The 23,665-nt window shown below is 39.6% G+C and overlaps 1 protein-coding gene across 16 annotated transcripts in view; it reads left to right on the plus strand.

Moving 5' to 3' along the window:
* SORBS1 (sorbin and SH3 domain containing 1) overlaps positions 1 to 23,665 on the plus strand; it is a 122,882-nt gene that overhangs the window by 47,644 nt on the left and 51,573 nt on the right. For 11 of the 16 annotated variants that reach the window (XM_060769339.2, XM_060769333.2, XM_060769347.2 and 8 more), the window contains exons 7-13: positions 2,993 to 3,361; positions 9,367 to 9,514; positions 13,191 to 13,220; positions 17,545 to 17,690; positions 18,029 to 18,092; positions 20,492 to 20,566; positions 20,870 to 20,932. In XM_060769339.2, coding sequence (XP_060625322.2) covers positions 2,993 to 3,361; positions 9,367 to 9,514; positions 13,191 to 13,220; positions 17,545 to 17,690; positions 18,029 to 18,092; positions 20,492 to 20,566; positions 20,870 to 20,932 — 895 coding nt within the window. The remainder of the gene's footprint in view (positions 1 to 2,992; positions 3,362 to 9,366; positions 9,515 to 13,190; positions 13,221 to 17,544; positions 17,691 to 18,028; positions 18,093 to 20,491; positions 20,567 to 20,869; positions 20,933 to 23,665) is intronic. The other 5 variants (XM_060769341.2, XM_060769345.2, XM_067466921.1 and 2 more) reach the window with 2 other exon arrangements.

A 23,665-nucleotide genomic window follows, 5' to 3' on the forward strand; every position in this document is an offset into this window, starting at 1 on the left:
AGAAGAGCAAGGTGGCTTGGTTTTGGATGCTGTTTACTCTTTGTACATCTTTGTTTTGTTTTCTTCTTCTTCTTTGAGCTATGTATGCACAGTAGATTTATGTTTCATTTTCTCTATGGAACTTTGAAAATAGTATTCTGAGGCAGAGCTAGAGGAGGTTGGGCTTAGTATATTGTTCAGATTTTAATTTCCAGGATTTGAAGGTGGGAACTCTGTTATTGATAAAAGAAGACATATCTTCACTTCCTTTTTTTAAATGTTGTGTTCTTATCCTCATCCATGAAAAAGATAATTAAACTACAAATGCCATCCATGTAACTCAGGTGAGGATTTTTACTGATTTAGTTAACGAGGAACTCCTATTATAGTAGAGTGAGTGTTGGATTTAAACCTCAGAGATTGGTTGTAAAATCTAATTGAAATTGTTAAAGATGTTTTTCAACTTCAGTTTCTTACTTGTACTGCTAATGACTTCTCTTATAGGGGATAGCAAATTAATTACACGGCAAGTTGTTTCTGGTTTTTACGTTGCTCATCTAGTCCAAACTACACTGATTTTAATAAGATTTGTTTATGCATATTAGAAATATTTGAAAGAAAAGTCTTAGATATTTTAGCTCTATAATAACCTCTATGTTCTAAGATATTTTTATGACTGATGTCAATCTTAGAATATTGAGGTCTCATGTGTGCTTGATTTTAGCATTAGAATGGCAATGGAGTCCATACATTTAATTTAATTGGAGCCACTCTTACTGCCTCAGAAATCTCTTTAAAAGATTTATTTATGCTGCCTTCTACAAAGTATTTTAAACTGGTTTTGTTGGGACATAGACATCTATGCAACAATTTTGATTTCCAAAGATGCTTATTCCAACATAAGGAACTCGGACAATTTATTTTTGTTATTATCATCATTTGTTTATTTATATTGTGCCAGCCAAAACAACAGTTCCTGCCAAATGCATACAATCTAAAATGTGCACTGAAGAGAGAAGGAATACCAAATCACAAAACTATACAATGCAGTTGCGCAAAAATAGTCTAGATAATAATAGTAATAATAATAATAATAATAATAATAACAATAATTTTATTTCTTATCTTACTCTCCTTGTGGTTTGCAGCAAGTTACAGAATAATTAAAAGACATAAACATTGTAAAAATACCACAAGCATATATATTAAAATGTATTTCTATAAAAGATACATATTAAAGCACATTTCTATAAAATACATATTAAAATACACAAAACAGAGATTAAACAAAAGACACAATTTTAAAATACAAGTCCCCAAACTAAACCGCACAATATAATATAAAACAAGCTGACAATACTTTCATCAAAATATATAAGACTGCAAAATGTGAAACTCAAATCCCAAAGGCTTTGGAAAAGCTGAGATGAGTGCCTGTCCACACAAGGTTAAGCTGGCTTCTTTCCACGGAGGCATTCAAACACTAGACCACTACTAAGTGGCTCAGCCACTTTTTGTAGGATTGCCTAAGAACATGGGAAGGAACTTTTAATAGAGTTTTGATACCAGCATGTTTTCCTCGGAGGACAGATTGTAATGACTGGACTGCACAGTTGAATTTTCATTACTGTGGTACCAGTAGATGTTGTCAACTACATGCTTTCCATAACGAAATATTTTTAAAGGGCTTCTTTTTCTAATGGGCACATTACCTTTGGGTTTTGTTCAGAATGGATAGCGGTGGACCTGACAAATTAACCAAAACCAAAATTGCCTTCATTGACTTTGCCAGCCTCCCTATACATACTATTCACCAACTAGCAATCATGAAAGGTAGTGTTTTCCCTCCTCCTCTACAATCTTCAGTACAGCTCGTGCTGGCTTACTTGCTATAAACAAAGTGCATGTTGGGCAATCACTTTTGGAAAGTCGCTTCTTGTTACTATACAAATCATCTGAGCACCAAAACACACAGGAGGTTGCTGAAGCAGATCATAGTAACAAAATTGGATTGAAATCTAACCATGAAACAAGAGCAGAGAAAAAGGTCAGCAGTCTATATGTAGCTTGTTTATCTAACAGCACTTGCTCAGCTGCATTTGAAAATTCCATTGCCTGTGCAGATGTCCAAACAGAAGGCACCCGTTTTGGAGCTGAGGTCACTGTGGCACCAACCATCCACTGTGTTTCCACTGTAATAGATACGGGAAATTATCTTCCCCCGCCTCCTCACAGGCCATTCTTTAATATTGTTTCCAGCGGAAACACAGTTAGTTGTGGTGAGAGCTGTTCCTCCAGGACCCCTCAGGCTGCTTACAATACAAAAACAGAATCTCGACATACGGTTGGGAGTGAGAACAGAATGAGAAAAGATCCAGGTGTTATACAGAAGCAGCAACAACTATGCAAGAAAAAGGGATATGGCAGGGTACATCGTTTTTATCATATATATATATATATTTTAAAATGTTCACCTGGCTGATTATTTCTATTGCTTGTTTACCCATGTAACACTTTGTTTATTTCCTCCTGATGTTCCTGATTTACTTGCATTCTAGGATATTGACTTCCTTTGTATTGAATGATCTTTAAAAAAGTTTCCTTCTAAAGGTTTGTGCATGTTTCTGCTGAGTCTGGATAGATAGAAGCAAGCTAAAAACAATTATTGGAGAATCTGGAATCTGTAATACGTGAAATACTTCTGCTTTAGATAAATGTAAACATAGCTTTTGATACAGAGCTACCCTCAAGTGAGGTCAGTTTACAAAAATTATGTGGGATTGCTTAATTTCTTTATTGCTGATAACCGTTGTTGAATAGGGTGGGAGTTGATACAGTGATGTGAATAATTTTGAATGGCACAATCTACTGCTAACCACAGTCTGTTCATTTTTGAAAAGTGCATCTTATGAAGTGCTTTGTTGTATTGAGATATTATCTGTGCATGTCACTGCACACATCTGTGTTATGCCAAGCTTTCCCCTATTGTGTAACATCACCTTATCTCCCACAGGATGCCATTTATTCTGCCACCACTACCCCATCTCAGACTGAAGTTATAGTAGGGCCATTCCAACAAGTTCACCCCGACGGCGAGCATGAAGGCAGCTTGAACCAAGCACCACTGCCTCTCATTTCTTCTGACCAAAGCTCAGAGTCCCCTGACATCACTTCTGCAAGCTCAATTCTGACCTTCCCAACACTAGATGATTTCATTCCCCCTCACCTCCTGAAAGAGTCCAACCACAATCTACCATCCTCTTCACCAGAGACTGTTCACTTGAAATGGAATTCATTGTCACCATCACCTTCTCCACTGATCCCTCCAGTCAGAGAGATCTCAGAGTTGGAGTCTGAAAACACAGGAATGGTTTTGCACACAGTAAGCCTTGCCACATGCTATCCTCAAAGCTTTGCTAAGTTTACGCTCCCAGAATAAAATGATTTTTCTCATTGGCTCATTAAAGTTTGAATAACATACTTTTAGCCAGCAGTGTGAGAACTGAAACCCTGTTGATGTTCTATTATGGTGCATGTCTATTTCTTACCTCTTCTGGCTTGGAAACTTTCATTGCATAACATTCCTACCATTTCTTTCTTGTTTCCCCTTGTGCCTTTGACTGTAACCAACATCATGCACTACATTGATCGGTCCTTTGAAGCAGAGCTTGACAACAAGCCACTGCATCCTTGTTTTGTAGCCTTCACCCCACGCCACCCAAGCTATCACCACCATCCATACTCCAAAATTACAGCAGCTTTCTCCAGGTACTTCCTTTCCTGTCAATTAAGGAAACTGGAATTTTGCCCTGCAGTCTTGATGTGGGGTTTTTTTTTTTTGAGGCAGGTGCACCTCTATCATTTGATTTATTGGCAAATTTCCATGGCATCTTCATTTGTGGTATTAAATTGGTAGCCATGGGATCAAGTAATTGAAATAGAGTGTTAGTCTTCAGTACCAGTGCCTTTAGTTGAAATACCAGTATATCTTGATACATCCCTGCAAGGTGTAGATTTTTCTTTATATTTATCCCCTGCTGTTTTTGCTATTCCTGGTATTTAGTTCATTGTTTTATGAATATTTTGCTCTGAAATCTTCTAATTTGAAAGATTCAGAGCTAATATGAAATAACCCTTTTGGAATCTTTGCTTTCTTATCCTGTTGATCTTTGGAATGTGTTCCTTGCTGATTCAGTATGAAAGACCAGTCACTGGACTGGTTACTAAACTTCAAGCTTCTCCAGTTCAAGTTGTAGTTCTGTGTTAAGCAGGGATGGATTACGAAAAAAGGAGATCTGTACCCATATTTCAGCATATGTTGCTAGTGCTCCTCTTTGACCCTTAGAGCAAGGCTGCTTTAGCCTTTGTTTGATGGCCTGTTCCTTAGTTTAATTTATATCATATATATTTTATTTGTGACTTTTTGACAAATGTAAAACACTGAAACAATAAGAACAATAACCTTAAAAAAAAAACCAAATGTTTAAAAGTCCTGGGCAAAAAGGTTTTTACTTGATGCTTAACATTCAAAATGAGTTGACTCCAGGTATACAAATTTGGGGGGACTCAAAGATAGAATGTTGCGGTGTCTCCATCGCTGGTTATTTCAACAGGAGAGGGACCTAAGGAACTTACTTCTGAAAATATTTCACAATATATACACAAGTACTTATAAAAGCAGTGGTCCTTGAGCTACCTTGGTCCTCTACTGCTCTGTAATTCTTGTCAGTATATATGTGATTTGAAAATGAGCAAATCCCTATGCTTACTGCACATACCTTATTTGAAGTGCAGTACAATACAATATTTGAAATGGGTTGTTGTAGGTTTTTCAGGCTATATGGCCATGTTCTAGAGGCATTTTCTCCTGACGTTTCGCCTGCATCTATGGCAAGCATCCTCAGAGGTATTTGAAATGAAGAACAATTTTAACCAACAATAAATTCCCAGTTTTTCAGTGGAAAGTGTGGGCCTGCTTTTGGCTGATGAGAGAGTCAAATTAATTAGGATTGTTGTTGTTGTGTATGTCCAACTCGTTTCACATTTAGGTCAACCTGAAATCTAGGACAAGGGCTGGGTAAATGACCTTGGAGGGCCTCATCTGGGCCACAGGTCTTAATTTGGACCTCTGATCTAGGCAGCTACTGTGTTAAAACTGTTTGAGCCAAAACAAAAAAAAAACTTCTTGAAATACATTAAAGACTTAACACATTCCCTGTGTCTGTCAGCATCCATGGCCTACAGTTTACTTCATCAGATGCATAAAATGTTTTACTGAGTTCTAAGCATATGTGCACAAACGGTTGGAGTAGAGCAGTTGTAAATAGTGATGTCAGAGGGAAATGAAGGCAGAAAATATCAATGGTAATAATAATTTTATTAACAGCAGCTGCTCACAGAACAGCTGTTTGTTAATAATAGAGATATTTTTCATTGATGAGTTAACACATGTAATATGCTCTTGATAAAAATACAGAGTAAACATCCTGACATAGTTCAGTTGTTTCATGTTGCAATCTGTCCTGAAAGCTCCTTTGATTAAAGTCACAACTTTAAAGCCAGTGACAAAGTGTTCCAGAAAGCTAAAATTATTGGCATTTCTGATGTCAGATGTGTGCCCATTTATTATTTTGCATAGAGACTGACAACCTCTTTGTCCCATGAAAATGCAGTAGGGTAGGAAAGTGATAACATATTTTACATTGAAAGATAAGCAAGTGTGTGAACATCTGAGGTTTTGGATAACATTTTTGTTTCCATAATAAACCAGGAGAGAAAAGACATCTAAGTTTGTCATAGAATTTGGTTCCATTGTATCTTTCATGTGCATACTCGTGAAGTGAATGGGTAGCTGCTTATGTTGCAGGAGATCAGGGCTATCTGTAAGCATGACTGTGAAGTGTCATTGTACAGAAAGAGATTAATAGATGAATGATGTAGGTGGCAAATGGTTGTATTTCTTTCTATCTTGAACTATATATTCTTGGGTGCCAATCGGATTCTGTTGTTTGTTTGTACTTCAGTTCTTTCCCTCCCACTTGGTTTTATTGCTACTATAATCTGAGAAAGGTTTGGTTTGAATCCTTAAATCCTGTCCAGCAGGATACTGTTTTGTAATAGGACTTGGCTTTTGTGGTGTGTTCTGAATCAAAGCTGGCACCATGGAAGTCTGTGCAGTCATTAATATATTTTCATTAAAGATAATGTTTATGTTTATATGTAGTTGCATAGCAATGAAATTAAATCTATTGCATGCGCTGGACTAAGTTCACCTTAATAATAAAGTGAATGTTGTTTACATGCTGTTAGAACTTCATCACAGCCTCCTGTTTATGAGTAGAGATAATAAAGGTGTCAATGATGCACATAATGTAGTGAAGAGCCTTTTGGGAAGAGAAGTTGAGACAGTGTGGCTCTAGGTCAGGCGTAAGCCAGAACAACATCCAAGATACAAACATAAACAGCAGCTACAAACATTGGAGGCAGACTTTGTGGCGGACCCAGGCTTTGTTCCAGTGTCTATATCCGGCAACACTATTACAGCATAGCTCATCTTTCAATGTAATCTTGCATCACTTGCCATCAATACCCTATGTCTGAGAGCCAGCATGATGTAGCAGTTGTGTTAGACTAGGGTTGGAATCCGTGCTTGAAGATGAAAACTCATTGAGTCACCTTGGGCAAGTTGCAGTCTCTCAGCAAGGGCAACCCCACCCTGAATAGATTATCTTAAGAAAACGTTGTGATCTGAAGGCAACACAAGCCTAGAGTGGGCAATCTTTTTTCTGTTGGGAATAGTCTGCTGGAGACTGAATGCTCATAATGGATAGGACTTATGCCCGCTTTTGCTAGCATTTATGGAGTTGGAAGAGACCCCATATGACACTGATTCCAACCCACTACTCAATTCAAGAACTCCAGCTTGGAAGCTAACACCTTTTTGAATATATTCAAAGAAAGAGAAAGGTGATCTCTTTAGCTAATTGCCCAATGTCATAGCTCTTAACTCTCAAGATGCTATTGATGTTCAATCAAAATTTACCCTTCTTGTAACTTAAAGCATTCGATCTGTCCCTACTCTCTGGGGCTGCAGAGGACAAAGCTGAACCCTCCTTTTTCTGTGTTAGTCCCTATGATATTTCAAAAGTGCAATCAAGCCAGCCTTCCCTTCGTGGTCCTTAATATGCCCAGCTCCCTCAACCTAGTCTCATGGGTTTCGTTCTTCAGACTTCTTATCATTCTTATCTCCTTTCTCTGAACCTGCTTCAACATGTCTATTCTTCTTAAAACAAGATGCCCAGCACAGATATGGTGAAATTATTATTTCCCATGAGCTGGAAACTGTAGCCCAGCATCACAATGCTGGGTCATGTCCAATTTATGATCAGAATAATCTCATGGTCTTTTTCAGATGTACTGCTACTAAGCAAGGGATCTCCTAACAAACACTCAAAACACATATTTTTGTGTGTTTGTGTGTGGTCTAAATACATAATTTTGCTTTTATCTCTGTTAAACATCATTCTACTGGTTTCAGCCCAATTTTCTAGTTAATCAATGTCCTTTTGAATTCTGTTCCTATCTTACAATACCTTAGCCACCGTCCCAGTTTTATGTCATCTGCAAATTGAATAAGGATTTATTTTAACCTATCATCTAAGAGCCTTTTCCCACAGCCCTATATCCCAAAATATCAAGGCAGAAAATCCCACTATATCTGCTTTGAATTGGGTTATCTGGGTACACACTCAGATAATGTGGGATTTCCTGCCTTGATATTCTGGGATATAGGGCCGTGTGGAAGGGTTCTCAGTCACTAATAAAAATATTGAAGAATGATGGAACCAGGTCAGAACCCTTCAGCCCTCCATTTGAGACTTCCCTCCAGGTTGAAGCACAGTAATTGATGATGACTCTTTGTAGGTGGTATTCTAATGCCTATTATGAATCTATCTCTTCTACATTTGATCAGTTTTCTAATCAAAATATTACAGGGTATTTTTCAAATGCTTTGCTGAAATCCTGATAAATGACATTTACAGTTTTCTTGCCATCTTCTGAACGATTGATTTGACTGGGGAAAAACGCCTATGCTGACTTCCACAAATTACTGCAGTGTTATTTAGATATTAGAAACTGGTTCCTTTATAGTCTATTTTAATATTTATTCTGGTATTAAGATTAGGCTGACTTTTCTGTCATTCCCCAGATCTTCCTATTTGGTCTTTTTGAAGAGAGAGACAATGCTTGCCATTCTCCAGTCTTCCGACACCCACCTGTTCTCTGGGATGTCTCAAAAATGATTGCAAGGGATTCAGAGAATATATCAGCAAGTTCCTTCAGTACTGCGGGAGGCAGTCTATCTTTTCCTGCAATCTTAAACTGATTTAGATTAACTAGGTGATTCCCAGCGATCTCCCTGTCAATTTTACTTAGTAGCCTGGATCCTTTACTGAGGTCGCTATTCATGAATACAATCACATAGATTATATGTGAGAAAACTGAGGCAAACTATTTTTGAGCAGTTCTTCCTTTACATTGTGATCTGTTACCATTTCACCATTCTACTGAGCAGGTGCTCCACTTGTCCTTGGTCATTCGCTTGCCATGGATATATGTAAAGCCCCCTCCTTTCCCCCCTTTTCTGCTTCCTGTTGGCTTAGCACATTTTGCCTTAACTAATTTTGAGGTTCATCTTTCCTCATACTATTCCTGCAAACTGGGGCTATGCATCTTACTCTTTGCTAATTTGGACTTCTTTCTGTACTTTATACCCCCTGTTTGTAATTTTCACTTTCTCTTTGAGCTTACTGTGCAGTCACATTAAATTTTTCAGATATTTGCTATTTTTCTTCTTCCCTAGAATTGTTTGTGATTGTGCTTTTATTAACTCTTTTCTCATGAAATCTCAGTCCTGCTGGGTGTCTCTTTTCTTTAGTGTTTTTAGCCTATTGCTATCATTTTGCTGTTAACAGCTTGCCAATGAAAATGATAAACATTTTTTCCTGACCTTCCTCAGCAAACTATCAGTAATTAAATGTCATTAAGGAATGCAAAAATTCTGCATGCCTGACTATTGTGTTTAAAAATATCTGTGTACTTACGTGCAACCTTCTTTCTCTGTCTGATTGCAGAACACTTTATCCTATCTTTAAATGTATGCCAAGCCTTTGATAACTGTTCAGTGGCATTTCTTCTGGCTTGAGTAATGCCTGATGCAGCTGAATTATCTGTGGGTTATATATTCTTCTGTGTGTGCTTGCTGCAATGAGAAAGATGTATCAAAGTAACATCTTATGTTTGTGTTATTTTAAATTGCAAAGGATTTGTCTTACAGCTACATCATGGTCCTTTTGTAATAATGACATGCACACTTATGTGTTCCAGGAACCCTGCCCTCAGCTGTATGAAGCACCCAAAACCAGCAGTGGCACTGAATGTTATGGCTCTTTAACAGTGGCCAGCAAACATTCCTCTGCCTACCCCTCCACCACAATTGTCAATCCCACCATTGTCCTTTTGCAGCACAACAGAGGTAAGAATACAAACCTACAGAGATATTTCTTCTTCGAGGTTAACATTTGTTTTACAACCATTATATATGACCAGCTAGTTACTGCAATGGGAATGGGGTGAGTAGGTGAAAGTCTCGCAATGGTTCATGGAAATATCATTACACCGTACAAGGAAAAATGGAACAAATGTGTGTCTTCTGTACCCCTTAGCAATAGTGGGCCTTGACCTCGGTGATATTTTTTCCAGCAAAGCTGCACTAAGAGAAGGAGGTTTCATTTTCTTCATTTTTATTTTTTCTTATTTCAAAACTGGTTCATCTAATGGTTTTTTTTTATTTTAAAAAATGCTGTAGCCATAATAATGTTGTAATGCTATTACAGTATCATAATGATATGACTATACGATGGCATTACAAAGCCCTGTGTGATTGCCAGGATCTCTAATTATAAAATCTCTTTTATTAAAAAATGACACAAGAGGTACTTAGGGAAAAAAAGAAGAAATGCAGAGATCCAGAATGATGGAATTAGATGAACTGGAAGAAAACACAGTGGCCATCCAGTGCAACCATCATGCAAGAACACATAGTCTTTGTTCAAAAAACTCCAGAGAAGGAGACTCCTCTAGACACAGTCCAGCTTTTCAATCAAGATCGGCATGGTGGATCTATTTAGCAGCACGGATCCGATTCCACTATTGTTTTAGTAGGCTGAAATGAAACACAGGATGGATTTGTTTATACAAACCCAGTTCAGCAGTCACCACATTAACAAATCTTTTCATAACATCAAACCCACATTTTAGAACTAAGTTTTTTAAAAAGATTGCTGGCTCTTCAAGAGCTAGGTGGGCAAAATACACTGCTTATCCCACTTTAAAATCCCAGTTTGGATCCCATTTTTGCGAGCATAACTGTCGTTTCCCAGAAAAATTTGAGCTGCAATGGGAGATATTGAAGGGTGTATAAATACCCATGCCAGAGCTTCTATTTCCTTGGGAGTCAATTGAATGTATTTACTTTAACCTCAACTTTATTTCAATGCCACAGTCAGATTTCCAATAGGGTGGAAGAATGTCACTTTCCTTCTCTGCAAAAAGTTCTTGCAAATCTGCATATTCAGTAGCATCCTCCACCACCTCAAGGATTTCAATCTGCTCAATGTGAGCCTGTCCCTTTAAGGGAAGTTCTGGAACACAGCTGTTCTCTCTTGTGTGTGAAAGACAGCCTTGATCAGGCACATTTAGCTCCCTAGCCTTCCATTCATCTCTCAGATCATGTTTAAACCTAGCTTTGGGGGCCCGGGGGGGGGGGGGGGGAGGGTAGTTGGCTGTAGGAACCAGTGTAAAATTGGACGGGCTCCCAGTGATTCCCTGCCTACAACATTACAAAGAAAGTTTTAGCCTTTCCCAATTCCCCTCACATTTAACTTATCTCTATTTGCACAAATGTAAATGGGATCATAAAAACGATGGGTTCCAAGTTTGGTCCAGACCCATTGTGGGTGGAATTCAAGTACTAGATGTAGCTCCCATCATCCTTTCTCAGCCCTCAAAGCCTCATTTGGCTGCAACTCCCTTCAGCCCAAGACTTGGTTAGGCTTCAACTCTCATTAGCTTTAGATTGGGTCCATCAGCAACAGATCGCCCTGGCTGCAACTCCCATCAGGCCCACATCTGGCTGACTGCAACTCCCATCAGACAAGACCTGGTCAAGTTGCAACTCCCATTATCTCCACAAGCCCGCATCTCACTGGCTGCAACTTCCATCTGCCCCACATCTGACTGGGCTGCAAGCTCATGTCTCTCCTCATAACTGGTCAGCTGAGTGAGTCTTCTTGTTGGGCTTCAGCTGTCATCATCCACACCCTGCCTAGTGAATGGATGAGGATGTTGGGAGATGCAACCTAGCCAATATGCTGATGTTAGGAGGAGACCCATGTCTTCGGATGTAGGTGGGATTCACTTGGTTCTCTGGATATGACTGGACTCCAAAACCTATCATCCTCTATCAGCTTTCAAGACGTGTTTGGGTGGCAACTCCCATCAGCTCTAGATCTGGCCAGCTGCAACTTCCATCAGGCCCAGATCTTACTGGCTGCCATTTCCAACAGCCCCACATCTGGCTTGGACTCCCATCAACCCCACATATGTCCAGTTGACACTCCCATCAGCCTAAGATCTGGTCAGACTGGAACCCCCATTAGTCCCAGATTTAACTGGCTACATCTCTCATTAGCCCCAGATCTGGCTGAGCTTCAAAGTCTAGTCCAGTGGTTCTCAACTTGGGGTCCCCAGATGTTTTTGGCCTACAATTCCCAGAAATCCTAACAGCTGGTAAACTGGCTGAGATTTCTGGGAGTTGTAGGCCAAAAACATCTCGGGACCCAAGGTTGAGAAGCTCTGGTCTAGTCCAAGACCTGATCAGGCTGCAACTCCTATCAGTCCTAGATTTGGTTGGCTTCAAATCCCATCAGCACCATGTCTGGGCAGCTACAACTCCCATCAGCACCAGATCTGATCTCAACCACTCTATTACAGCTGACAACTAGCAGTTTAGAACAGTGCTTCTCAAAGTGCTCCTCCAGGTGATTTGGAGCTCACAGAAATCCCAGCCAGTTTACCAGCTGTTAGGCATTGTGGGAGCTGAAGTCCAAAACATCTGGAAGCACACAGTTTGAGAGACTGGTTCAGAACCAAAACATATTTCTTGTATTGAGATGGAAATGAGAGACAAACCTGGTGACATCAAACCCTAGGACTCTAGATAACGTCTCTCAGTGGCTTCATATATATGTTCAGTAGTATGATGGATAAAGCAGAGCCCAGTGGTACTCCACTGGCCAATGGCCAAGGTATTGACCAGGAGTCTCCAGCACCAGCTTCAGTGTTTACTCCTCTAGGGAGGAACAGGGCCACTGTAGAATAGTTCCTCCAATTCTTATCTCGGCAAGGGTAAACCAGAAGGATGCTGAGTGGCCCAGAAGTATGCCAAGAAATCCATCCTTCTCCTGCCTCTTCATCCATAAGCACAGCAAAAACTTGAATATTTGTTGTGAAAGATCACAGCATAATGGATATGTAGAACTTTAAATAGTCTAAAATACGTTAATTGCCATGAATAAACCTACAATTTAAAAACATTGTTGGTTGTTGTATTGCCCTCAACAGCAACATTGCTGACTAAGATGGCAATCCTAAGATGAACTGATCGCAGAATTTTTTTTGGCAAGATTTATTCAGAAGGGGATTACTATTGCCTTTTTCTGAGTCTGAGGGAATGTAACTTGCCTAAGACCACACAATGGGATTCATGGTCAAGCAGGGATTTAAATCCTGATGTCCAGAGTCATAGCCAAACATTCAAACCACTATACCATATTGGTTCCTAGTTTTGATGTTACTATTTCCTGAGTATCATCTATGGTAGTATTTGAAAATACATATGTGCCTTTTATTTGTCTAATTCAACTGTGCAAACGTATTATTAATTGACTCAGTTAATGGTTTATGGTCATAGCTCAGCACTGCTAGTTTGAAGGGACTGAGCTGAAAAATTGTTTATTTTGGGTGGAAAGATCAGATATAGGTTCAGATATAGAACTACAGTTATGTTCAGCACATGTTCCTTTGTGTGCGTTGATATCACTGCAAGAGCTGCAGGCCTTATTTGTCTATTACTTTCTTCTTTCTCACAGAACAACAAAAAAGGCTTAGTAGCCGCGCAGGTATGATATCAAAAATATTGCCACTCCTTCCCTGCTATTGTTTTTTCTGCTGTATCTATTTAAGGAAGGCACTGTTATCTAGTAGAGTACCTTTAGCGAATCCAGAAGTGAAGAGCTACAATTGAAGAGGCAGAGAAATGACAGTCAGTTTGGAAACTTTGAAGCCCTTTATTGGAAGTGATATGCATATTCCTTAAGACTGCTTTTGGTGTATTGAACAGAGTCTACTCTATAAGTTTAAACAATGACTAATAAATATGTCTGATAATTACTTTATCCCACACAAGTAGAAAAAGTGTGTGTTTGCCGGCGTACTTGAGTTGCATACTGTAGATATTGTATCCAATAAAATTACACCTACATCTTAGTACAACTACCAATAGAGGGCACTGATCATCTTAAATTTCAACAGACCAGTGTTCCTTAGACACATTATCTGTAAAGACCAACACCAGCTCAAGAATGAAAAGCTGAAGGAGCTTCCTCCTTCTACTAAATTGGAAACATAGGGCATCTATTTCCATGTATTGTTGGTACCTTTAAAAACACACACACACCACTTTAAACTAGTAGTCCTTATCACATTCTTTTAACAGCTAGCATTAAAAGTGGTGACTATAAGCACATCTTGTTGTGGGAAATCATGAGTTAAATAATATGATGTTGCATGAAGTACTTAATTTTGTCACAGGAAAAAAAGGAGCAACTACATTTTTCAATTCATTTTATGTTCAGTGAGCTGGAAAATGTATATCCAGCCAGGGCTACCAGTGTATTTTTCCAGAGTTTCTGCACCCTAAAAACTGAAGTAAAAACTATATTTTATGTAATGCTTTAGGTTGTCACACTATATGAAAGCTCCTTCCAATGAGCTTGCACACTCCCAGTGAACAGCAACAACATGCCCCAATATCAGCATTTTATACCTATCCAGAAGATGTTCTTTTAAAATTCGAGGATATATATTGCAGCAGAAAACCCCCCTCTTCAGGAGTATTTATATTATTCAGTATTATCAATTTGTACTAAATTCTTTGGCTAGGGAAGGATAGATGGTCGCTTGTGGTACTTGAATTTTTTAGAACGCTATTCCTTTGAAAAAGAAGGCATGCCCATATGAGTCTCTCAACATCCTGAGGCAGTAATAGGCAAAGACACCAAAGAGATCTGAGTAATTGTCTAGAATTGCCTAGAGCAGAGTTTCTCAAACTGTGCTCCTTCAGATTTTTTGGACTTCAGCTCCCACAGTTCCTAACAGCTGGTAATCTAGCTGGGATTTCTGCAAGATGAAATCCAAAACACCCGGAGAAGCACTGTTTGAGAAACACTGGCCTAGAGTGCCATGAGATTTAAATAATACCTGGCCAAATTGCCAATCATGTTATAACAGCTTCCTTCATCCTTCCTTTCCTCCACCAACTACTAGAGGGACTAGATCAGAGGTGACAAGGTCATTCCCACCAAGGGCAGCATCAGCCTTATGGTTGTCTTCACAGGGCAATTTATAACTAAGTTGCCCTGGTATTGAAAGCTGGTGTTTCTACCCATTTAAGAAATGGCAACCCACTGTGCCCTTCACACGACACAAGCTTCAACTGTGGGGTTGAGGTATTTTGCCATTTCTAAAGAGCTGGTTTTTCCCCCAACAATTCCTAAACTGGCTGGCAATCAACTTATTATTCCCTGCGTTGGGGGGGGGGGCAATTTCCCCATGTGATGTTACTCCCTATTGCCCACTTTTGTTGCCCACTTCTCTGTGGGAGGAATGGAAATGCCAATTTCTCCAGATCACCAGTGCAGAGAGGCTTGGGGAAAGATCAGGCTTAATTTAGAACCACTTCCTACAATAACCAATTCAGTGGAAGGGTCTTGGGTGCAAACGACCCCATGAAAAGTAAAATACCTTCAATCTGTTTCAGTGGAAGGGTCTTGAAGGCAGTGTTTAAAGGATGCCTGTTTTTAAAAGTGTGCTGGTATCCTTGAAATAGGAGGAGTCATCACCTACTAATGTGATGGGAATTAAGCGGATGGTTGAGTTAGAAGCTGGAGGGGGCAATCCAATGTGACTGGAATGAGTACATTCTTCATCTTCTTTAAAAACAAAACCCCATAAAAGTCCACCCTTTCCCCGCTTTCCCTCATTTTTCTTCAGCTCTTTGTGATTAAGTCTTAAGTGATAATAACACAGTTTATCTATGTGTTAACCTAGCCTTGAAAGCCTAATACTATGTAAATAATAATAATGGGAAGATATAAGTATGTTGCTCTGACATTGAAAGCCTAATATATGGCACTGTATAATAGTAATAACAACAACAACAGTAATAGAAAGATGAAATTATGTTGCTTTGGTATTGAAAGCCTAAATATTTCTCACATGAAAACCACGCACTGATTAACAGGGTTGGTTCAAACCTCATGTATCTCATTATACCCACACCTGCTGTGAGGAAAAGTGAAGTGGGGGAGCTGCCTTTCTTCAAAATTCCCTTTCTAATTTGGGAGGTCCACTCCATGACACAAATTTCTGGCTCAGCTGGGGGGGGGGGGGGCAGAAGATGGACCAGACAAGGGCACGCCTCGGCTCTGGTCCTTCAGGAGAAAGGCTGCTTGGGCCCGATGGTGAGAAAGTAGAAGCCACTACCTGCCTCCTGCCATACCTGCCAGAGCCACACCCAAATATTTGATCCCCAACTGTGATAGGCAATTTGTATTCAGCATCCTCTCAGTGCAGCAAAGCAAAACCACTGCCTCTTCCTCCTCTTCTCTTACAGTCTCTAGGACACCAAACACTGAGGAGGGAAGTGGTCTCCAACCAATAGAAACATGTTCCCTGGGTTCCTGCTGCGTTTAAAATGCATTGTATGCTTGTCAGAGGGGGTGGCACCAGTACAGGGAGCATCTGGACCTCGAGGGCCACATAAAATGATGAGGCAAACCAAATTCAGTCTGCAGGTTTTGAGTTTAACACAGGTGGACTAGAGGCTCCAAGCGGATCCAAAAGGAACAGTGATGCAAACCCCAAAATAAGCAATACTACCTGCTGTGAGAGCTCTCATGTCTTTGCAATGGCCTAGAATAACTTGATGTAACAATAGAGAGAAAGCACAGCACACCAGAGTCATGGCTCATGAGACAAAAGAAACATTTAATATTTTTTTGCCAAGCTGTCAATAAAAGTCAAACCCTGAATCTTCCCAATGTTTGAATGCCAATACCAGAAAAATGATCAAGGTCCTGATTCTCCAATTGCTTTGAAGCCCATTCAGTTTTCTCTTCCAACTATGGCTGGATCTGCACTTCCATATAATCCAGTGTCTGACTCTAGATTATCTGCTTTGAACTGGATTATATGGCAGTGTAGGCTCATATAATCAAGTTCTATGTGGATAATCTGGGATAACATACTGGATTATTTGACAGTGTAGATACAGCCTAAAACAACACTCAACGGACACCAAACACCCTCTACTTCAATTGCAGACAACCAGCTTGAGGGGGAAAAAAGGCAGTGTTTATGCTTAGACCCACCCTACTATTTTCAGATATATTTTTGCAAATTTCAAACTGTTTAAAACACATTTATGGTGCTACTTACAGATTCCAAGACTTCAACTCTGATTTTAGACTGAGCTGAATAGGGGTGCTGAATAGGGGTGCCCTCATTCCTAGGCATATTTCTTTAGCACTGAAAGTGTTGATTTGAGTGGCTCTCTACTGGATTTGCTCAGGGTATTCTGTGATGAATGCTGGCTCCTTCTGCATGAGCCTTTCCCCGCATTATAATTTCCCTGCAGAAATCTATTGTTCTGAAGGGCTTTGATGATTACAACTGTATGCATGGTTTTTGTAAGTGGCCCTCTGTGCATGCTATGCTGTGATAGAGTTACTGCTACTTGGCAAATCCTTGATGAATCAATGTGTATTTTTTTACATTGAACTCATTCCTGAAATCTTTCAGAAAAATTGCCAGAGGTCGATATTAAAATATAACACACTGTAGCACTATATTATGCATTCTAGCACCAGGGGAGCTTGCAAGTTGTGAATCTGTCAGGAATTCTAAGGTGCTTGGAGATGTAGGAAAGTATAACGTGTTTTCAGATCTTGCATGCAATCAAAATGCCAGACTTAAATGGTTTCAATGATGAGCTTTTTATCTAAAAACCCTTTATTTATTTATCAGTTCATGTTGTAAATTGTTCTGTCTCAAAACACTCAGGTTCCCCATCAGTGTTTCGCCAAACCTTTGAATTGATTGCTGATATTTTATGGTAATGTTCTATTTCATGGTAATATCAAAGAACAAAAAAATTGTTTACAGAGTCAGTGCCAGATGCACCAGTTCATGATAAAGTTGATTCCATACCTATGCAAGAAAAAATAAGCCAGTGGAAAAAACAAGATGGAACAAGAGTTACGGAGTACATAGCTGATCCCTCTTTGGATGATATAGGCATTCCATTAAGGGTAAGGACACCATGAACATTTTTATGCTGCATCAATTCAACTGTACTTGTTTAATAAAAAAATTAAATGTCAAGCACAAAAACTGCTTTAAATTTCATTTCCAATAGAATGCTATCATATGGTTTTTGAAGTGCATATTGCAGTGAATTAGTATTCTTCTTCTAGTTTCTAATAGTATTGTATTATTATTATTATTCTAGTTTCTAATAGGAAATTGTCTGATCACTGCAAACAAAAAGTTAAACCAAACAGGCCTTTAGTCTGTTTCAATAAATGTTCATGTGTTGTTGTTTTAAAAAATAGCCTCAAATCGTTTGTTTTGTTGTGTTTTTATTTAGAACACGGATCGATCAAAGGATTGGTACAAGACAATGTTCAAACAAATACACAGACTGACAAAAGGTACTGTTAACTTACATCCTTATTTTGCAAAAGCCTTATACATTTGGTAGGTATAATCTCTGCATATATTAAAAAGCATTGTCTGAGTTACCAAAATGTCAAGACAAAATCTAGATAGCAAAAGGACAAACTACACAATAAGTTACATGTGCAAATATTACATTTTTGTTCATTAGGTAATAGTTGCAAGATGGGCTCATTGGGACTGGGATATGATGTGTGGGAGGAGGCCTTTTAGTATTTTCCCCTCCCCAGAAGTTCCTTCTGAAAGCAAATGGAAGTTTCCGTTGTGACACTATTAGTATCTTGGAAAGGGACCCTTTCATGTGAACTGTGGGGATTGGGGTGGATAGTTAAAGTATATCTGGTCCTATCATGAAACAGAATGAAACAGTGGCCTCAAGTGGCAGATGCTGAGTGGTGTGGTGTATTCAGTGATGTTGCCCCATGCCCATCCCCTTATTTTGGAGAACATATCTGTGCATTCTAAGCAGGCTGTGCTGCTGTCCCAGGTGTACTGAAGGATGATGTCTGGTTGACTATGGTGAAATTTTGTGAAGGGCAATTTTGTCTTTGGCCTCCAGGAAAAGAAATCCCTTGGTCTAACTTTAAAAGTGTGTCATGGTCCTAAACTTAATCTAGGGTAGAGAAAGTGCAGCCCATTACCACATGCCTCCCCAGAACCCCACTTTTGTAACCCAACCAGTCTCTCCAAGTTACTGGAACCCCCCCCCCCTTAATAATACAGACAGTCCCCAAGTTACAAACAAAATAGGTTATTTAGGTTTGTTCTTAAGTTGAATTTGTATGTAAGTCGGAATAGGTACATTTTTAAACATAATGTTATATATATATATATATATATATATATATATATATAGGTATAGGTTTCCCCTTGCCATTAAAGACTAGTTGTGTCCAACTCATCTCCATTTCTAAACCAAAGAACTGACATTGTCCATAAACGCCTCCAAGGTCATGTGGGCAGCACTATTACCTTCCTGCTGAAGCAGTACCTATCAATCTACTCACATTTCATGTTTTCAAACTACTAAGTTAGCAGAAGCTGCGGCTAATAGCGGGAGCTCATGCTGCTCCCAGGATTCGAACTGCCGACCTTTCAGTCAGCAAGTTTAGCAGCTCAGTGGTTCAACCCACTTGGCCACCAGGGGCAAAATCTTTGGATAGCATAGGGAAGGATTAACACCCCTATGATGCTTGTCTTGCTGTCTGTGCCCTGTTCAAAAGATTTCACCTCACTTTCTGTGCCTGTGATAACTGTATTTTGGTAAATTTGGCTTATTATGGAAACAAGGATTCAATGGAGACACTTTTACCCCATAATAACTCTTTCAGGAGAGTATTTCCCTTCAAAGGGGCAGATTTCTCTCACTTCCTATTGTCTCACCCCTGTTCTTAACTATGTCATTTGTAAGTTGAATGTTTGTAACTCGGGGACTGCTTGTAAAATGTTTGACACAACTTTCAGATAAAAATAGCCTGAAAATTGTACCCCAAAGCCACTGCAGTCAAACATGCTGGATTTCTCCTCACCCTGCCACGTATCCTCAGAACTCCCCATTTCTTCTCAAATATATTTCATCTCCAATATTCCTTCAAAATTGTGATGGGGATGACAAAGAGAAAACAGGGCGTTTTTACATGCTTGGTTAGGAGTATTTCCTGCTGGGGGAGTAAAACTGTTCCCTGTGCCACTCAGTTGCACATCTTTGTTCAAATTTCTTGCTTGCAGCTCTAGTTCAAAGAATAAAAATTATGTCACTTTTATTCATTTAATATTATATATTGTTTGGTTCCTGGAGTTTTTATATTACATGCCAGGGCAGCTGGATGCCATTTGTTACCATTTAGATGCATCTACTTCCACTAGAGCTCCAAAAAAAGGCATGCTTCCACATTGTAGGTTACAGTGATAGTCGTTGCTTAAAGCATTGGATAAAGTGGATATTTTTCCATGTCTAACAAACTAGAAACTTCTTGGCATTTCATTTTCATCTGTCTGATGTTTTGAACTGGAGCACTATTTCCCTCTTCTCAAAGTATGAATTCGATTTTCCACCAACCTTTAATTGAACTCACATCTTCTGTTGCACTTTGCCTTCATTCTTTTCCTGCATCTCAGCAGATTAGGTGAGTCATTAGGAGAGAAATGACATTGTGCGAGATATATTTTGGAACAGGAGTTAAGAGGAAGGGAAGAGCTTTGTATAGATATGCCCCAGGTGGGCAACATAAGGGCAAATGTCACCTGCGCTTTATGGGGCATCCACTTAAATGCAAGTTTCAGGATCTTGTGTGTGAGGACATGCTTGTTTTTTCCATCTTTCCCCTCATAGCTTTACTGTCTGTTCTTTCCTAAATGTGCTCTTTCTGCACAGACACTCCTGAAGAAAACCCTTATTGCCCTACCTACATATTCCCTGAACTTCCTGATATCCAGTCCCAAGCCAAAGGTACCATAAGCTTAGCCAGAGTATCATTTGCTTTCTGTTTGGTTTAACCACACTCTTCTTTCTCACACTAGTCTTCTCTTGGTAGAATGCTTGTCATTTTATCATGTTTGCATATTGAGTGGCATTGGGTATGTCTCCTTGTGTGATGTATACAGAGACAGAGTACTTCCTAACATGTAATTCTTTTTAAGAGTATGATGTCATACTTCAAAAATATAATAGTGATAGAAAATTGGGGAATGATTTGCTTCCTCCACTTCAATGTGGCTCTTGTCCAACCCCACTGTTCTGTCTCTGCTGCAGAGGAAAATCCTTATTATCCTACATACCAGTTTCCTGTGTCTACTCCTAGCCCTAAATCTGAAGGTAAATAGTAAAGGTGAATTAACTATGGTATTCCTTTTGCACAAATGCTTCTGCTTTCTCCTTAATTTCCCAACCAGAGTTTTCATAGTTTGCCTTTTGTTTCCTTCTAATGATCTGTTGCCAGTAATATCTTGACCATTGGGTGTTTTTCCTCGCTTTGCGTTGCTGTTTCAGTTTTCTAACTCTGACTAATACCATGAGGCTTCAACCTGCTTGTCTTTGTATGGTCAGTGCAAGCCATGTGTGTGCAGTGGTTACTTGGCATGTGAGCTATAGATTCAATAAACGGAGTATAGGGTTGTCATTGTTCCACAAGCCAGTATTGTATTCTTACAAGATGGGATGAGTGATAGTGTCATTTCTTGGAAAGTCTGTAATTCTAAGAGAAGCAAAACTGATTGCTGATTTATAGCAGTCTCACTGTTCTGTATAATTATAACACTGGCAAACACACATTTTGGTGCTTCAGAAGTTCACCCTGTTTGACCTGCTGATTCAAAAAAATGGCATCAGTTTTCCCCTATCAGTTCTAGTTTTTGAGATACAAAACATGCCATCTACCAGTTGCCATCTGCTTGCCCATAGAAAACCATAGTAACCATACCTAAGAAACCAGAACTAATGCAATATTCTGAATCAGTTCTCCAGATAACCCCAGGAACAGGACTAAAATCAAATACACCCTGATTTTTTTGTTGGGCTGTGTAATTTCTGTCTCTTGCCTGAGGCATCTTCACATCATACTATTGAGCAGATTGGGGGTGGATACAAGACAGAAGGGAATTTCTGCAGTCATTCACCTTTCCATTACAATGCCCCCTATGAAGAACCATACCATCACATTTAGGTATAATATAATAAAATATGGCATTCCATGCCAACAACAAACAAAATGTGTGTATATGAATAAGCAATAGGTGACGTGAACATCATAGTAACCTGTGGGATATTGGAAATCATAGTCTACATGGACTCTCCTTTACAACATGGTTTAGAAAATTTGACACACACTTAAGAGCAAGTTATTGCAAACTATGATAACCCAAAGCATTTTACTGAATGTGATGCTGTATTGTCTGTAAAAGCTCCTCCCCTGGAGGTTTAGTGTATGATTTCCAGTGACTCTAAGTTTACTATGGGGTTTACAGCTATAGTTGTTTATGAATGTCTATATATTACTTCTTTATAGCCTGCTTTTCCTCTTTCAAAAGAGACTCAAAGCAGCAAACAGTGCCATGCACCTTTGTTACATTGGTGTAGGGGTGCCATGCTTGGCTGTGAGTCCAAACAAAGGACTTAACTAGATGCTAATGTATGCTGTGTCATAGAGGAACTCTCCAAGAAACCTGGGTGTAGCCCAGACCTGATTGTGGGGCTCATGCCACCAGTTGCTTGTTCATTTCTGTATATTTTGGACATTTTTGCCAGCGGCTGCAGAAGGCATACTAAGTGGATATACTTAGGTGTAATCTCAATCAAGTAACTTCAGAAGATATTTGGATTTATAATTTTGAGCAGCCCAAAGCTGATTGTGAGGTGCAGACTTCCAGTTGCATGTTCATTTTTCCACAATTGATTATTACCAGAGAGGGCTATGTCTGATACGTTTCCAATGCAGAAAAGAAACATAAAGATTCAAAGCAACAAAATTACTTTTATTGTCTCCCCCCCCCCCCAATATTTGTTTACATCTCTGTTCATAAGTTTTCCATATTAACTGCTGAAGAAACAGATTTATAGTTTATTTTAAAGATGTTGAATCTATTTATTGTTGTCAAGACTAAGGACTTTACCACACAAGGCTCTAAAATTGGGTTTTGGTATTGCAAACCTGAGTTACTTGAGAGCCAGAGCATCCCAGAATAGCAACGGAGCCCAGTGAGGGAGATAGGAACAGAAAAGCTGCAGGAGGTGGCAGCAGCTGCTGCTGCTGCTGTTTTCACTTTGCCTCATTGCACTCTCTCAGCCCCTGTCGCTGTCTCCTTGCTGGGTTCCAGATGAGTGAGAGAGGGAGGGAGGGAGAGAAGCATCAAAAGAGGAGGCTACTGCAGCAGCTGCTACTGAGTTGGCAAGGTGCCTAGCTAAAGGGCAGTTTTCTGGCCCTGCCCCACCTGCCCACCCAATATTGACAAAGAGATGGTGAAGAGGCCTGTCTAGTCCATACCCTTCACCTTCGCTTCTCCTCCACTGGTGACGCAATTAGCGTGGAGCCCAGTACTGCGTCCTTCCATGGCCAGCCCTGCAGGGAGTCTAAGGAAGGGAGGAGTGGCCTGCTGAAGTTCATTCTGTCTTAATATTGGACCCCTTCTGCCAAATTATGCTCCAAGGCTTTCTGGAACACGGTGATGTCATTTCTGAAAGGAGGATATTGCCTATGTTTGGATGTGCAGAGGCGGACAAGTTGTGAGGTAAACAAGAGTCTTGGGACTAGGGACTAGGGTAGTTTAGCCAAGTCCCAACTTGTGGTATCATGGTAGTTTGCAAGTTGAGGTTTATTGTTTCCAGAAATGTTCCTTTGACCACCAGGAGTGCTGCCAGTCGACTGAAAGTTGAGTTATGGTTTTTATCCAGTAAGGAATCAGGTGCGATATTTATTTATTTATTTATTTAATTTATATACCGCTTTTCTCAGCCCTCAGGTGACTCAAAGCGGTTAACAACAGCAAAATTCAATGCAAAACATCATAAAACGATTATGGGACAGTTAAAACAATAGCATCATCAACAATTAAA

This window comes from Anolis sagrei, chromosome 3, assembly GCF_037176765.1.
Source record: "Anolis sagrei isolate rAnoSag1 chromosome 3, rAnoSag1.mat, whole genome shotgun sequence".
Lineage (NCBI taxonomy): Eukaryota > Metazoa > Chordata > Lepidosauria > Squamata > Dactyloidae > Anolis > Anolis sagrei.